This window comes from Rousettus aegyptiacus, unplaced genomic scaffold, assembly GCF_014176215.1.
Source record: "Rousettus aegyptiacus isolate mRouAeg1 unplaced genomic scaffold, mRouAeg1.p scaffold_m13_p_16, whole genome shotgun sequence".
In the NCBI taxonomy this organism is placed as follows: Eukaryota; Metazoa; Chordata; class Mammalia; order Chiroptera; family Pteropodidae; genus Rousettus; species Rousettus aegyptiacus.
Window position 1 is genome coordinate 50916919 of NW_023416291.1, and position 16329 is coordinate 50933247.

The 16329-nt window shown below is 48.1% G+C and overlaps 2 protein-coding genes across 13 annotated transcripts in view; one reads left to right on the top strand and one right to left on the bottom strand.

Moving 5' to 3' along the window:
- CUNH4orf45 (chromosome unknown C4orf45 homolog) overlaps window positions 1-7326 on the top strand; it is a 67132-nt gene extending 59806 nt beyond the window's left edge. For both annotated transcript variants that reach the window (XM_016145630.2, XM_016145633.2), the window contains one exon: window positions 6844-7326. In XM_016145630.2, the coding sequence (XP_016001116.2) occupies window positions 6844-6891 (48 nt within the window). In that variant the 3' untranslated portion in view covers window positions 6892-7326. The remainder of the gene's footprint in view (window positions 1-6843) is intronic.
- FNIP2 (folliculin interacting protein 2) overlaps window positions 1717-16329 on the bottom strand; it is an 87421-nt gene continuing 72808 nt past the window's right edge. For all 11 annotated transcript variants that reach the window (XM_036234013.1, XM_036234005.1, XM_036234003.1 and 8 more), the window contains 4 exons: window positions 15294-15450; window positions 8474-8674; window positions 4890-5005; window positions 1717-3020 (listed from right to left, as the gene is read on the bottom strand). In XM_036234013.1, coding sequence (XP_036089906.1) covers window positions 2942-3020; window positions 4890-5005; window positions 8474-8674; window positions 15294-15450 — 553 coding nt within the window. In that variant the 3' untranslated portion in view covers window positions 1717-2941. The remainder of the gene's footprint in view (window positions 3021-4889; window positions 5006-8473; window positions 8675-15293; window positions 15451-16329) is intronic.

Here is a 16329-nt window from a genome sequence, read left to right on the forward strand (position 1 = left end):
CTTTGGAATTATGCACAAGTATGGAAGCTACATATTAAATTTTCATTGTCATGTTTAAACGTACACAATTATCTTTATAGCCATATCACTCGTCGATCTATTAAAAATAAAACTGCAACATGCTAGAGAGAGGTCCATCACAATCACATTTACAAAATTCTGCTCCGTCATGCCTCACTAGCTCGCTCGAAAAAGCAAGATGCTACAAAAGGTACACTCAACAGGTAAGACGTAAAAGTTGAAGAAACCCTAAAGGTGGAATCCTGTCGACTGAGGTAGTTTTCTCGATTTTTTTTAAAAAAAAAAATTTATATTTTTCTTGAGGTGGGCATGGGAGAGGGCGGGGCTCCTTTCATGCCTCCTCAGCTAAGACAGAATGAAGCCGCTGGGGGGTGCCCGGTGTGTGAGGGACAGTGCATCTCAACACTGTTCCATGAGATGCCTTTCTTTTCCACTTTCGGGAAGAGTTTGGATTTAAGACGAACAGAACTTGAATGTCCTTCAGAGGAGGATTGCAAAAGAGCAGTGACCTTCGTGGTCTGTTCTCAGCAGGTGATAGATGTGAGGATTAGAGTCTCACTGGGATCCTGAGCATCGCTGAGACAACCCCCTCACAGGTGACCCCCCCTGTCGCTCGCCAACAGACATTTTCCAAGAGAGAGTTTCGGAACCGTCGATTAAGAGGCAAGTTAAATTTTCTCAGGCTTGGACGAACTCTTTTAGGCATAAAGTTTGGAACCAGCCTTAGAAACCTGATCTCCCCCTCTCTGGGTCTGATTTTCAACATGCCGCCATGTCCACATCGAAATGGAACCGACGATGTACGTAGCTGTTTTCCACGAAACCATGGAAGGTGGTGAATGAGGGAAAGCGCCCCCGACGTGTAAACAAGGAAGAGGGAACTAGAGATGAAGAATGTCTTACACTGGCGCAGATGGAAATGATGTAACATATCTATTTACATGTAATGAAAAGGAAACGATGACTGGAGCCGAGCCACCACGACGAGCAACGATGTCCATGAAACCGGAGAGTTTTAAAGCACTTACGCCCAGATGTCAGGCGAAAGGAAATCGGAAAAAAAAAAAAAAAAAAGCTTTAAAAAATGGAAAAGTTCAATTTTATGGAAGGTATCAAATAGAAATGAAAGATCTCAGGAGCTTTAATGCACTCGTCTACATTTCACATCATAAAAAAAAAAAAAAAAAAAAAAAAATAAGAGGAAAGGCAGCATTTCTGACCTATTCCTAAGAATTCTTCCTAAGAAATACACCTCTTTTTCTCCATTGGCGCTGCTGTGAGATGCTCTTTCAGACAAATAACTCACTTGCCTTTGTAAAAGCGGAGACAGACTTATGCAGCTTGGTGTTTAGGATGCAATTTTATCAAGTAGAAAAATCCGAATTCATTCTAACCCCTAACAGGGACGTTACCTCATATTCTTAGGTACAAAGGATACATGGAAAGGCCTGGAATTCATTCGTAAAAGAGGGAAAGGAAGTTGGAGCGCAGTTATAATTAGCTGTACTCGTCAAGGTGCTAACGATGTTTTGCTTTATTAGATTAGCTCCTGTCTTTTAATGCTCAATTTTTAAAGTCTGTTTCTTTACCCTGGATGTCAGTATATATTGCCTGACACGGTCATAGTTCATGGTCAGTAAACTAAGTAAAGTTTCTTATTTTATATTAACAGAAAATTGAGGTTTCCTTCTTTCCTTTTTTTTTTTTTTTTTTAAAGTGAACAATGCCAACAAATAAACATTTCCTTATTTTGGCAGGTTTTCTACTATGGGTGAGTTAATTTCTGGAAAGGTGTTTTGAAAAGCATGTAGAGATTAGAAAGCGCAGAAATGATAATGTAAAAATTCAGACCATATATGTGAACTGTTTATAAACGTTCAAACTTGTTACTTTCCTTAGTCATCTTGAACTGCTGCAGGTTTCATTTCTGCCAGGACAGCTGTGCCTTTTAAAGTATAAACAGTCATTTGTATCAACTATTATAGGAAGAAAGTGGCTTTGGCTGGAAGAATTTAGCAACAGAAACACTCTTGAGTTTATAGAAACAACTTTGGTAAACAGCCTCTCTTCCAGAGGCTGCAGAAAGCTGTTAAGCAGGAGGTTACACGTACGGTACTTTGTTGCTGCGAACTCTATCTTGATGAGATTAAGATGCTACATTGATTCTTGGGTTTATTGCACCAACCATCCATCTCTAACCTACCTGTGGCCGCATCTGAGACAAGGTAAACGCCAAGAAGACATAAAAACAGTGGGTCCCTAAAGCACTCTCTTCCCAAAGGTCACTCCTCTTTCGTGGTTTACGTTAGTTAGTTAGTTAATGTCTATAGCCACCAGGGCTGACGATGGCATGAACCACGTGGCTTTCTTTAGTTCACCTTTTGTAAAAAAAAGGAAAAAAAAGCCATCTCTGACCGGGAATCTGCAGCCCTTGGTACGGCTTCTGCGCTCTCCGGTGTGGAGTCGCCCACGCGTGAGCCCGTTTTCCCGCTGGCATGGTACATGTGCCGTTTACCCCCTGCTCCAAAGCCATGTGTCCTCACAGAGCACCCCCCCACACACACACACACACACGGCGACCGGTACCCACGGCTCAGGGTTTCCTGTGGCGCCCATGCCTCGTCCTCCCAGTGAGACGGCCGCTCTCTCCGCTGACCCGCACGCGGGTCCCGGGAGGCCTCTGGCGCCCACGAAACACGCGGACGCTGTCACGTCGCGCAGACCTAAGTTCCCACGAAGCGTCATCCGCGTGACGGCGATGAACCGAAACGGGACGAGGTGGTGGGAACGACTGTTCCTGTTCGCGCTTCGGCTCCTGACGTCGCGGGGAGCCTATTCTTTCCTCTTCGGTTGAGAATCTGCTTGGTTTTTCTTCTTCTTCTTCTTCTTCTTCCAAGGAAGACCTGTCCTGAGCTTGAGCTTACAAGAGGATTTGGGCGACGGAAGGAGAATGAGTACTGGCGATAGCCGTCAGCAGAGGCAGGTCGTTCGATTCGATCCTGAGTATGGAAGGAAAAAGACAAGATGCTTACTTTAAGGCGGCGTGATTTTACGTCTGAGAATTACTGCTCGGGACCAGGCTCGCTAGATCACTGATTACACCCGATGAAAAAGTGGGAAAAAAAATGGAAAGATGATAAACGTGCTCTTTTAATATGATCTTTCAGGGGTGGCCAAAAGGAGACGCAGGAGGTGTGCCGTACGTCCTTGGGGACACGAAGCTGTCCCCCTCACAGGAAGGGTCCCTGGGTCTTAGGCCCCGAAGTCACTGCATTCCCTGCATTAGTTACACCTTGACCTTTCCTCCACTGTCTCCTCATCCCTCCAGGCTGCATCCTGAACGCACACTGATTTTGCACCAAGGTTCGAACGAGCCTCAGGAAAATGCTGGAGGGGGCGATTCCTTCGAACACCGTGGGGGTTTGTTCTGCAGGTTACACACACCTTCGATCCTCACTAAGCAGTTAGTTGAGCCACGACCTCCTGAGAGCCAGGTGACGCTAAGAGATACTGAATCGAGGGACATGGTGGGGTCACAGGGAGGCGGCTTGGCTGACCCTCCTCAGGCAGAGGTGGACGCGGCATGGTCACAGGCTAAACGCCGCCCAGTGTCCTGAAGAAATGAGGGACTGTTTCGGTCTGTGAAATACGTCCTAATCTTTCCCTTGAATTCCGAAAACAAAAAATTAAAAATAAACATTTAAAAAGGCGTTGGCATTACTTCACGAAGATTTTTTCTACGTCTCCAGTAAGGCCCCCTGCAGGTCTGATTTCGGGGTGGACGAGAGGCTCTCTGGTGCCTTTACTGCTGCCGGCCCACTTTTGTAATAATGGGAAGGCACATAAATCATGTGGTCCCTCTAATAGTGGTGATGATGGACACCTGTCAGAGTCAGGGATCGGGTAAAGTCCTAGAAATAAAAGGCTTCGGTCTGGCAATGGGAAACCCAATGCAGCAAAACTAAAGTCTGAGGCTGGGAAAGAGATCGAAACTAAAACTAACAAAAAACAGCAAAGAGAGACCCTGTACGCTAACTGCAAGAGCGAACGCCTCAAAAGGGGACGATATTTTTTAAATGAAGTATGCGAGGAAAATGAATGACGGGAAATGCTAAAAGCCAAACAATACAGTAAGTCATATCCTGGGTATGAAAGATGAGAAGTCTGACAAGAATGCGAAGGCCTGAGTCTTGCGATAACGCCCTGATTAGCGGGCTTAATCGAGAATTACAAGGTCGACAATACACACACAATGTTTCCTTGCCCGAAGTAGTAGACTCGTCATCGCAGATAAGAGGGGCAAGTCCCCACACACTCAGTATCTTTGAAAAATGAAGTGGCGCATAAGACCAAAGTCGGAATTTCTTCTCCTAGAGAAGTTATGGCAAAGACCCTCGGGAAGACGACGCACATCATCAGTGATATTGGCACGTCTGCCGCTCTGGCGGGCTTGTCATCATAGGAAGGAAAGTACAGTCACGCCCCAGCCTGGACACACGGGCCGGCTCCTGCAAGTCCGGCACGACCTGTCCTGCCTCCTCCAGGAAGCAAATGCAAGCCCGAGTCGCTGCTGCAGTCTGACAGCTTGTGACTTTGACACCTTGCAGAAATGACTAGAAATGGGCACACGGACTGGGATTAAAATGATCCGGGGAACGTTCTGCATCTGTTTCTGGGTATAAAACTCCGTCATCGGACACAAGGAGCTGCTGTTCGTCCGGGAGCAGCGGACGCACACCCGCGATGGGCCTCAAACCCTTCGATGGGGCACCAGGGCCTGCGGGTGGCACCGGCTACATGGGTCAGTGGGCACGGAGCTGGGGACAGCCCTGTCACAGCGAGAAATGGTGGCACTTCCCAGGACTCACCCCAGCACGACACCCAATTCTTTCACGTGGACTCGCGTGTGCCCACGAAGGTACTCAGACAGCATCTTGCTTTTCAGGTACATCTCCTGCAGCCGATCTTCCAGGTGCATGACACACTGCAAAGTGAATGACATTCGCGATGAGGTCCGGGACGCAAACCTCCGCCCATATTCTGAGAGCCAGAATTCTCTCCACTCACTTTGAAGCACACAACGATAATCGCATCTCTTTCAAACACACAGAAAAAAATTACAAGCCATCTCAAACCCTGTCGTTATTAGGTGCAATAGGTTTTTGTAAAACGAGTTTATTTTTTCCACTGACTAGTAAGATTTATGTGTATCTATATACACATACATATATATGTATATATATATATCGTCTATTATTTTCTAAAAAGATTTGTTTTTTTTACATAGTTGAAATTGTTTTATAATAAGTGCAATTGTTTCCTGCTTTTAAAAACACTTTCTAAAAATCCTTTCCCCACATAATTAAAAATTCTTTATCAAGCAATTTGATGGCTAAATGATTTTCGAGAATGCGAATTTACCATCACTTACTTAACCACAGAGCATTTTTTTGTCATTGTAAAACATTTCGTGAAGAACATCTCTGTTGTTGCTTTTTCCCCACGTCTCAGATCGTTTTGGCACAGTACAGTCCCAGAAGCAGAATGACTGGAACAAGGTTATTTTGAAATTCTCATTATTATTATTATTATTTATTATTATTATTATTATTTTTTGCTCTCAAGAGTGCATTCGAACTAGGTCTTTAATAATAATAAAGGAAGGGCAGTCATTTTCAGAACGTCTCTACCCTCGGAATTCCGTCCGGCTTCGTTTTTTAGAGAAGAGCGACCATCTGCGTCTTTCGCCAGAGGCAAACGCTGTGCGTTTGGCGGCCAGAGCTGTCTGAGCACCTTCAGCCAGACAGACACCTGACTGCTCTGGCGGGGCCAATGCTGTCACACGTAATTTCTTCTGGACCATTACGTCTGTTGTTTTCAAGGTAAAAGGATGAACAGATGTGTTTGAAAATGTTGATCTTGACCCTCTCTGGGCTGCTCAGGGACATGGAAAAAGTGTCCCTTCGAGATGCGACCTTTTCAGTGTTTCATTGGCTTAAAATCTTCAACACGTTACGTTCGGTGGATGAACCACAAGTGGCGAGTGAGAGTAAAAATCAAAGCCACGCGGGTTCCGCCAATTCGCACGGAAATGTTCCCCCCAGATACACCAGAGTTTAGTGGCGAACGGATCTCCTGTTAAGGAGCAGCAGTTCCTTGTGGAGTAAATGCAAACTTTTTAATAAGAACGTTATACAACATTAAAAGGACATTCCTATTACATCGAATCCTTTATGCTTTAAAATAGCTCATTTTCACTGTTTTCATAGTTTCCATGAAAACTGCATGTTGCACTGTCAAAATAAAGAGAACACACTGGTCTACGTGAAATGTGTACTATTCTTGAAATCAAAGCACCTAGAAAAAAATTTTAAAAGGCTTGATTGTCACATAGAACTGTTTGAGTTCCTCCTTCCCCTTTGTGGGATTTTTTTTTTTTTTCCAGAGATGGATTTCTTCAATTCTGAACTTCTGAAATTTTAAATAGCTTTTCTCCTTTCACACTGAAGGCTCTAATAAGCACTTAATTATGTGCTTCATTCGAATGAATTTTGAGGAAAACTTTAAAACTGCAGATGAAATTTCCTTTAATCTTGGTTTTTGTCAGATTAAATAAGTCATTCATACTATTAAGTGGTTAAACATATGTCTGTCTAAATGAAGTAAAAAGAATCAGCTACAGTAGTTTATTGCTTGGAAAACTAAGATGTCAAAAGTAACAAGAGCTATGTATTAGAGAACAAAATATAGAAATTTGGTAAATATTTATAACAGTAAAAAAAAAAAATCTATGAAATCTAATATGTCTTCCTTCCCTTACAGAAAAAGAGATTCCGGTCTCGAAGTCGGAATGATGGAGCTTGCTACTAGAGAGGAAAACTCCCTACAGATGTAGGATCGAAGTTAGGTTGTCAGAACCCTACGTGCTTCTCAGGTTACCCCAGGGATAGATGCAAATAAACAAAGATTTTGGTGAAAAGGTGTTGTCAGTCTTTACAACCGTGAATACTGTCTCATGAAAACTAATGATTAACGATCATAGTAGTGGCTGTTTCCTGAGCGCTTAGAACATCTGACACCATTCCAAGCGCTTTCCGTGGATTCTCTGAGTTTATTCTCGGAACCGCAGGAGATAGATGTCATCATTCCCCCAGCTCTACGGATAAGGCAGCTGAGCCTTTGAGAAGCCCCACGGCTGGGAGGTAGCAGAGCTTGGATTTGACTCCAGGTCACTGGGCTCCACAGCCCGGGCACTGGCCAGTGCTGTATCCTGGCTGTTTAAATTGTGCTTTTTTTTTTTTTTTTTTTTTTAAAAAGCAGCATCATAGCCCTAACTTGCAGAGGATTCTCACAACGTGCTTGTGGAATAGGTATTATCTTCATTCTATGATAATACTGTCCACCATCGCACAGCCCACCCGTGGCAATGCCTGGACTTCCCCTCAGTCACATCCGTCAGCCTCCCTGTCCTCCCCCCACTGCCACCACTGAGACCACAATCAGACAACCGGACAGTATCTCAAAGCACCTTCTTCAAGGCCACCGAAGTCTGGATTATTTCTGAGGACTCGGGTGCCATTACAGACTCAGTCGTAAGAACTCAGGAAGATTAGCACTACATTAGCAATTAACGTAGGTAATTAATATTCGGCTTCCTACTTTGTTGTCAAATAGCTCGGTATCTTTCATGGAGGCCAAGAGGGAGATGAGGGATGTTTTGGCCTGGGGCTAGGCTGCAGAGAGCGACAGCGTGCAGAGGGGGAAAGGAGCAGAGAAGGTGGAGCTCTTCCGTGTAAGCATGTCCCCAAGGTCACCTCAGCTACCCTCTTCCTAGTAGCTGCCCTTAACACGTGTGCGCGCACACACACGCTGAAAGAACTTGTTTTGTGTATTAATTCCAGCGACTGGGCGAGAGCAGTTGATCACTTTCTAGGAGTTTATCGGCTCTTCTCTGTTGTCTGTATTTAATACAAGGTCACGAAAGTGATTTTAAAATACCATTTAAAAAAAGAGTAAGTGATGTCATTTTCTATGGGTACGGCTCTTCAAAATGTCAAGTGTTCACGCACATCGATATTGTATTTTATCTCTAACAACCTTGTGAGGCTGGTCCCCGAGCAATTAAGGAACTACAGTCCCTCGACAAACTGGTTTGCTTGACAGTGATCTAATAAAAGAAGAACTAACAAGTTCCCCAAAGAAGGATTTTAAATTTCCTTTTATGCTTTATCCCGACTCCCATACCTTACTCAAAAAGACTGGTGTCGCTCTGGGGTGTTTCATGGAAGGGTTATCAGTGAAATCTCTCCCGTTTGCTGATTTTATGTCGAACATTCTATCTTGACTTATGCTAATGCCCGATTATCTTAAAAACGACGCATGTGGACTTGTTATAAACAAAGCATTGTTTTTGAAACGCTATTTCTTTGGTAATACGAAGACAAATACTCACGAAATCGGCAGGGAGGCGAAGCTTGTAAAGCTGTAAAACGGACTGCAGTAAACTGGACACCTGGCTCGAGACCAGGACCTCCTGGCCCAGCTTCATGCTGTCCATCACCTTCCTCTGACTCGTGGCCACCTGCACACTCCACTTGTCCGTGTCTGCGATGATGCAGACAGCTTCGGCTATCGGCTCGTCGAGCACGGGATGCTGCGAGAGAGACACAGGGGGTCGACTGATCACGCCAGCTACAGATGACACCTGAAGTGTCCAGAATGTTTGCTGAGCCTCAGCCTAAGAGTTCGGAAGCTGACGCGACAGGCTCTGTAGAAAGTTAAAGAGTATTACAGGGGCGAAGACGCGGGAGTGTCGTTAAATCATCGTTTAAAAAACCGAATTTAATCGTTATTATTTTTCCTACACCCGGGTGTCATTAAATTGTCGTTTCAAAAGAAATTTGATAAAAATCGAATTTAATCATTTTTTTTTTCTCTTACACCCAGGAGGTATGCTAGACATGCTGTTAAACGTTTGTAGATCAGTGAAAAGCTATGCGCCCTCTCTACACCCCAGGATATTTAAATCCAATTCCTTTCACAGATTTCACTCTTTTAAAAATGGAGAATTTCAGAAGAAGGTGTAGGGTTCTATTGCCATGTCTCCAATAACGAAGTTTAACAGGGTAACGCCACATTCCTTTAAAGGTATAGCTTTCAGCATTAAGCGATACTTATTGGGTAAGTGTGTGCTACGTACATAAATCACCTCCAACGACCAACTAAAATCAGACCGGGGTAGGCATGTATCCATAGAGAGTCTAAAAGGCAAAAGTATGACTACTGATGAACATACTTAAAATACAAAACCCTCAATAACTGGGCAGCCCGGGTTGGAGCAGGTTAACTGGTCAACCGGGCTGCAGACGAGACGCTAAACAGTGCCACGGTCAAGGAAGAGGAACTCAAAAAATTCCTCGAAATCGATCAAAGTGTAACTGCTTTTCCACCAACGCCTCCGGCAAGCATATTTCGTCTCTCACACGTGCACAAGTCAACATGAGGACACGGGACTGCCCTTCTGGGGCTCAAACTGAAAGAGGGGGAAGGGGGTGGGGTCCGGGCGGGCACACGGAAGGACAGGAGCCGACACACCTCACAGCCAGTGCAAGCGAGCACATTTTTCTAACCGTTTATCCAAGGAACGCCCGTACCGGCCGCCTTCAGTCACTCAACCCCTTGTACCACCTGTGACGGCTTAGCATGACTTCCTCCCGGTAAGTTCACCCCGATCTCCCATCGAGGCGTGGCAACATGGCCCCGGGGGGGGGGGGCTGATCAGCTGCCCCATCCCGGCCGCGACTTCCCTCTCTGAGCTGGGGGACCCGAGGCTGAAAACGGGTAGGGCCACCACCTTCCTGCCCAGACAGTGATTACAAAGCCACCCTCGGGGGGTTCTTGGTTCCTGGACTCTCAGAGTTCCTTTGTGCCCTATGCATCCCAAGCCTAGTTCATTGGCCTTCTTATCAATTCTATGAATCCCTAAGGTCCTTGCAATGACGCTCCTCCTGTTTAGAGAGTTGGTCTCCGTTGCTTGATTGATTGATTACCTGCGATCTTAAAGACTTAATGCTAGCAGTGGGAAGGCAGCAAACAGAAACCGAAGATGTATGCTGTCATACTGCAATTTTAACAGGTGATCTGGCTTCTCTATTAAACTGGAAATCTACCTGGCTTTGTATTCTTCCTCACGGACAGGGAAGAAATATGACTGGTGGGTTGGATCGAAACTTCGTTGAGACCAACATTTTTTCCTATACTATATCCAAGAAGGGAACTTTCAGGGCTTAGACTATTCTTCTCATTGAAAAGATCAGCCAATCAGGCAAAGTCTAATGGGACGATATTTAGATAAGCATATGTTCAAATAACCTTGAATGTGAGAAATAAAGAATCGGACGAAGCGGATTCTGGAATGAACAAAGGCTGGTACTCCAAGGATGGTTCTCATTTTCTTAGACTTGTTAACCAAACAGCAGGAAGGTTTTCTCATGCGCATCGTGAACCCATATCCCGCCCAAGCTTTAACGGCCCCCTAACCCTTACCTTTCTGACACACGTATACATACGCTCCAAAACAGAAAGCTAAACACAGGGCCTCAGCGGCCGCCCTTTACAAATTCCTGCAAATTCTTGCTGAATCGGCATGTCATTCAGTCACAGCGAGATGACGATGGCATGCTGTCCACGTACATGGTCCTTGTGAGCAAAGTAAATGCAAATACGGGAACTAAAGATTTGTATTTGGAGCTCAATCCCCTTCAATGCTTTGCATTTATCAGAAATTCAGTGTGCGGGGTATGACAGAATAGATCTGTCTATACCGTGAACCTTTCCTTCAAGGGACTTACGTGCTGAACATACACGTGTCCACACATATAGGGTGAGATGTACGTATGCGGGTCACCTTTCACCTAGATCTCAATCCCCTCCTTCTGTCAAGGTGTGGTAACAACACCTTGTTATTCACGCTGCCGTAGAAGATGACGCTGGCGAGTTTCACGGCTTTTCATTCTAGCCTCGCTGGCTTTTCCATATTTTTTTCCATGCATTTTTGTCTCGGAGCCGCATTCAAAGAGGTAGTTTGGCATCTGGCCTCCATTTCCACAAACCCTGATTCTCTCTAGCCGTATGTGATCTGCTTTGCTCCTCGACCTATCCCTCGAGTTTTCATTCCAGCGACCACGTTTTTAAATTCCAGAAGCTCTCTTTAGTCCTTCTACGAATCTAAATGACCATTTGCCACATCGTCCCGTCTTTTTTACGTTCCGATGCCTTCTCTGTATCTCCCGTTACCATTTCAGATGGCTCTCGGAGCGTTACTTCTCCTGCTGGTATCTGCCCACCCTCCCTCACCACAGAGGGCGCCTGGAATTTCTGAACAGGAGCCCATCTTGTTGGAGGCGTCTGTCCTGTTTTACACGCTGCACGTGTCTCTTGGAAACAAAGCTCAGTGTCAGTCGCTAAAGGCTTAAGAGTTGGAATGAGGCGGAGAAGAGGAAAAGAAGCAACATGTCACAGGAGCCCGTGGCCGAGAAGGTGTCTAGTGTGCCCCCCTCTGCCACAGTCCTGGAGGTTTCGATGCTCCTCATTTCCACTTTCACGTCTCGGGTGGGGAATCCCAAGTCGCTCATGCAGAATAAACGTGGAGTCCAAACCCGCTCACGGCGCAGGACTGGGATTCCGATTTCTTATCAGTGACTTTATTTTTCCCCACCCAAGTTTCCGCCTTGTTTCTCCGCTGCTTCCCTATGTATGGCTGGGCATTTAGAAATGTGCCGGGCACTGTGCTGAACGGTTGGTCTGCATTATCTCACCCTTCGAAGCAGACCTATAAATACTGTTCATTTCACACGAGCGGAAACTGATCATCGAAAATCGGAAACACTCGTGTAAGGAGCACCAAGCCACTAAGGGGTGAGCCATGGTTCCCACTCGGGTCTGTCTATCTTCCGAAGCCAAACTCCTCAGCGCCGGGTGATATTTTATCTGTTCCTCTACATACATTTTTCTGAGGCTTGGTCAGGCCACCTGATTTACTTGACTCTCCCAGAAGGAGTGGCAAATCCTGGGACCTGCGCTCGAGCCATCGATGTAGTCGGGGCTTCTCCACCACCCTCTGCGGCCTCATAACCTAATACCCCGGCCCCTGCCCCCGTCGGCAGCATTCACGGGCAGATAAACCCACAGCAGGAAAACGTAAGACAGAAAAAGCCAGACAGAGGTCACAGGCACAGAGCGAATCTGGCTCTCCCGCTCGCGCGCGCTCTCTCTCTCTCTCTCTCTCTCTCTCTCTCTCTCTCTCTCTCTTCCATGTCGCCATGTAAAGTAGGAAGGAAAACAGAGGAAAGAATGCACATTTAGATGTGGCAGGGGGAAAAAAAAAATGAAACTAAATATTACTCTAGCCTAATTTAAGGCAGCTGTATAACCTGTACGTTAGGAGGCAGAGAAGTAGTTCAAATGACAGAAAAGAGGTACTGTACGGATTAAACAAGAACACGTGTTTAGATATTTAAAGACCACATCTTAACATGCGAGAGCCGGTAATAAAAATGGAGATATATGACATAAAGGTAATATATCTCTCTCTGCTTCACGAGAGAGCAGAATGAGGAAACGCACAAAGAGAAACTCTGAGCACTGGAAGCTCTAGAATGCAGTCAGTCCCTCGGGGAGGGAGGGGACTGGCCCACCGAGGTTACAGAGGTGTGCGGTTACGTTAGATGTTACCACCCCATCACGCACAGATCCAGAAAACAGATCCATTGCTTCAATCAGCTGCTTTTAAACAGTTATTACACATCCTTCTCTACAAACAATTATGAATAGCAAAGCTCAACGAAGTCTAGCTTGAACACGAAAAATAGTTAACATCCCCAAAGGTAGGGCTTTGAAAGCCAGTAATGATAAAGCACTTCATCCCAATTTTCTCTTCCTCCGAAGGCTGTTTTTTTCTGCTCTAGCTCTGGCCACTTAGTTGTTCTTGGCTCCTTGCTTCTTTCCCTGGCAACCTCCTCAAGGATTTAAATAATTAGTGGGCTTTACGAAGCAGTAAATTCAATATAATGTTAGAAAACACGCTCCTCATTTATTTTTCAACAAAAATTTGTAAATGGCATTTGAAAGTAAGGCTTTTTTCTTTCTGTGAAAAAAAAAAAGAAAACATGGCCGTAGACCAGAGCCCCAGTCTGAGAGGCAGTTTAAACGGAACGCTACCTGAGAAGGAAAATTCATTATGATGAATGTGCCAAGTGAAATTAGAAATCCATTAGTGCTAATTGGATACATTCTAAATGCATTAAACTTCTGAAGGTATTTTTACGAACCCTTCGCAATTTTCCAGGAAGACCCGACCGAGCATGGCTGTACTTCGGATGGTCCCGCAAGGGGACACAATATGGATTATTCTGCTTAATAACTGTTGATCTCTCAGGGTGATTGCCTAGTCTCAAGAAATGAGGAAAGCTACAGTGTGAAAGGACGTGGAAATGATATATGGACAATCTTTTAAGAATACAAATAGAGGAAACGTCGTTCTGTTTTTTCACACGTAACAATTACGGAGCTAGACGGTCGCCCTGAACACCAGCCTATGCTCATCGCAACTTGCCAAGCCTGTGGAAAACATAAAAAAAAAAAAAAAAGTCACGAATCGCTTTGCATTTAAGTTCAAGGACAGTTTTCGACCAACAGATTCTAGTGCCACAGTGGTCAGCGAGCAACGCTGAGCCATCCGGGCGGCACGTCCCGGTTGGTAAAACCGTCGGCTCTGAAGACAAGCCCGTTGGTTCACACGCCCTCTCTGGGCTCCTCTGTCAGAAGCAGGACACGGGGCTCCGTGCGAGAGGGGTCCGACAGGCCACCCCAATGTCCTCGCGACTCAAACCGCTAGCGGAGCAGAAAGAGAAACCCCCACGGGGTTTGCACGTATGGATACAAACGCAAGTTGCAGAGAGAAAGAGAAAGAGGGGGCCCCGCACGCCCTGCCATGATGCTGCGGATGGCCACCGACGTGCGCGAGTCTCTAACGTCACCGAGGCTGCGTGCGTGGCTGAAGACAACCCAGAGAGACGGTATCCCACAATGCGGGCTCTGTTCTTTTCTAAGGTCACTGATACCTGGACCTCTGAAATGCCAGACAAGTCTGCAGTGCGCGTGACAACTCTGAAAGTAAAACCATGGGACACTCCTTACAGAGACAAAGCAACGTCACGGCTTCTCCTTCCAGGAGACGCCCCGGTGAGGGCTGCTGTCCCCCTGCAGAGCAGGGCAGCGTGAGGGACGGCCCCTCAGCTCCAGCCGGCGCCTCCTCTCTCCTTCTCCCTCCGCATCCGGGGCACCTACAGGGACATCTGTGTTCCTCCTGCGCTGTTTCTTCTCATTGCCCACAAACCTCCAGCCTGTCTACCCTGAGCCTGATGCGTGTTTAGTCTTCGACGAGGAGACAGATGCTCAAGGCCAAAGACGACACACAGTGCCTCTGTCATACCTTCCGGAAAACACTTGTCGGGCAAGAAGCCCAAGTCCAACGTTCTCAGGACTTTCCGTGTTGCAACAAAATACAGTATGTTTCCAAAGCAAAATCTCCGCTTGGGCGCATCTGCCCGACAGCAGGTCAGCGAGAAACAGGCCCGGCAGGCTGACCCGGCCACCTTCGCCGCGTGGTTCCCACCACGCCGCACACGGCAGAGGGGCGGTTCACGGGCGGCCGCGAGGCGAGTTTCCACCAAGACTCGTTAATCTCTACACAGTCATCCGCAGGCAGCCGTCCAAGGACACGTAACGACAAATCAGTTAACATAAATTGCTCTTAGAAACTTGTACGTATTGGATTAGAAAAAAACCAAACCACATGTGACATCTCTTCAAGTCCTCCCTGCCACGGCACAGAATTGTCACCCTCTGCCTCTACGCCCCCGCCTGCCCCCGGGGCCACTCTCTGCCCTTCTCTGTCCTGTGTGGGCCCCAAAAGGCCGACCTCTGCGCACGTGCCTCAGCTATTATGAGCTTCTCTCTGGTTTCCAGCCAGGCCCAGTCAAGGGGCGGGCGGGGGGCGGGGGGCGCCAGCAGAGCCCGGAGGCCGGAGGACAGAGACGTCGCTCAGGGGGTCTCGCTCAGCCCCTGTTCGTTTCCGCAACCCTGCTCGCACCTCTGTAAAGAACCCCCTCGCCACGCTCTCTCCAGGCTAAGACGGTCTGGGCACCTGTGGCTGGCCAGGGCCCCGGCCGGGACGCGGTCAGCAGCCGGGGGCCCCGGCGGGGGTCACTTACGCGGACCGTGTGGAGCAGGTCGGCGGTCAGACACTGCTTCAGTCTCTCGTCGCTGCCCGTCCCGTGCAGCGCCAGGTCGGGCATGTAGGTGGGGCAGTACCCCGCCAGAAGGGAGCGGCCGAAGTTCCTCACGTGCGGGTTGCTGATGCTCTGGGACCTGCAATGACATGGGTCCTTTAGAACACGCGGTCGACGACGGACCCCTCGTGGCGCGTGCGAGGAGCCGGTGCAGGGCGGTCCGCCCCGCCGGTCCTCCAGGGAGCGGATCCCCGGCGCGGGCCCAGGGAGGAGGCTGCGAGAGAAAAAGGAGTTTTCCCTCTCTCTTTTTTGTTTTTAATGGAAAAAGACAGTTTTTCCGTGGCTGGTTACACGTCTGCTCTTGGATCTCACGTGGAGCATCCGCGAGGCAGTTGTGCGACCAGAGAGTGAAGAAGGAGACTGTCCCCTGAGGGGGGCGCGTGCCCACGGCCTGGCTGCGGGAGCCTGTGGCATCCGTGCAGGGTGGTCCCCGCCGCAGCGCGACAGACGGCAGGGACGGACGGACAGACGGCCGGCTGTGATCACGGCCTTCGGTCACGGCGGCCCTACTGCAGGCTGGGGGCGGAGCTGCTGTCCCCAGCCACTTCCCCGGCTCCCACATGCAGCGGAGAAGCCGCCCGCGGGTGTAGACTCCACCGCCCGCCCGCGGGTGTAGACTCCACCGCCCCCGACGCGCGGCTTCTGCTCCCCGCCGTGTGACCTGCGTCTAGACCACAGAACGTGACACTCCCCGCTCCCACCGGCACCCCCATCGGGCCCCTCGTTTCCCTCCCCCCCAAAATCTCACAAGCGTTGCAAGGGCCCCGCTCAGGGGGCTCGGATGCACCCGGGCGGCGGTCACCCCCGGAGGAAGAGCGGGCTGGAGACCGGCTGGACCAGTCTGAGAACATCTCAGCTTAACAGACAGACAGACAGACAGGCAGGCGCGGCCGGACCCGAAACGCCCGCAGCAGCCGGCACCACCCGGGCTCGCGGGGCAGGGGCTCGGCGGGTCTCC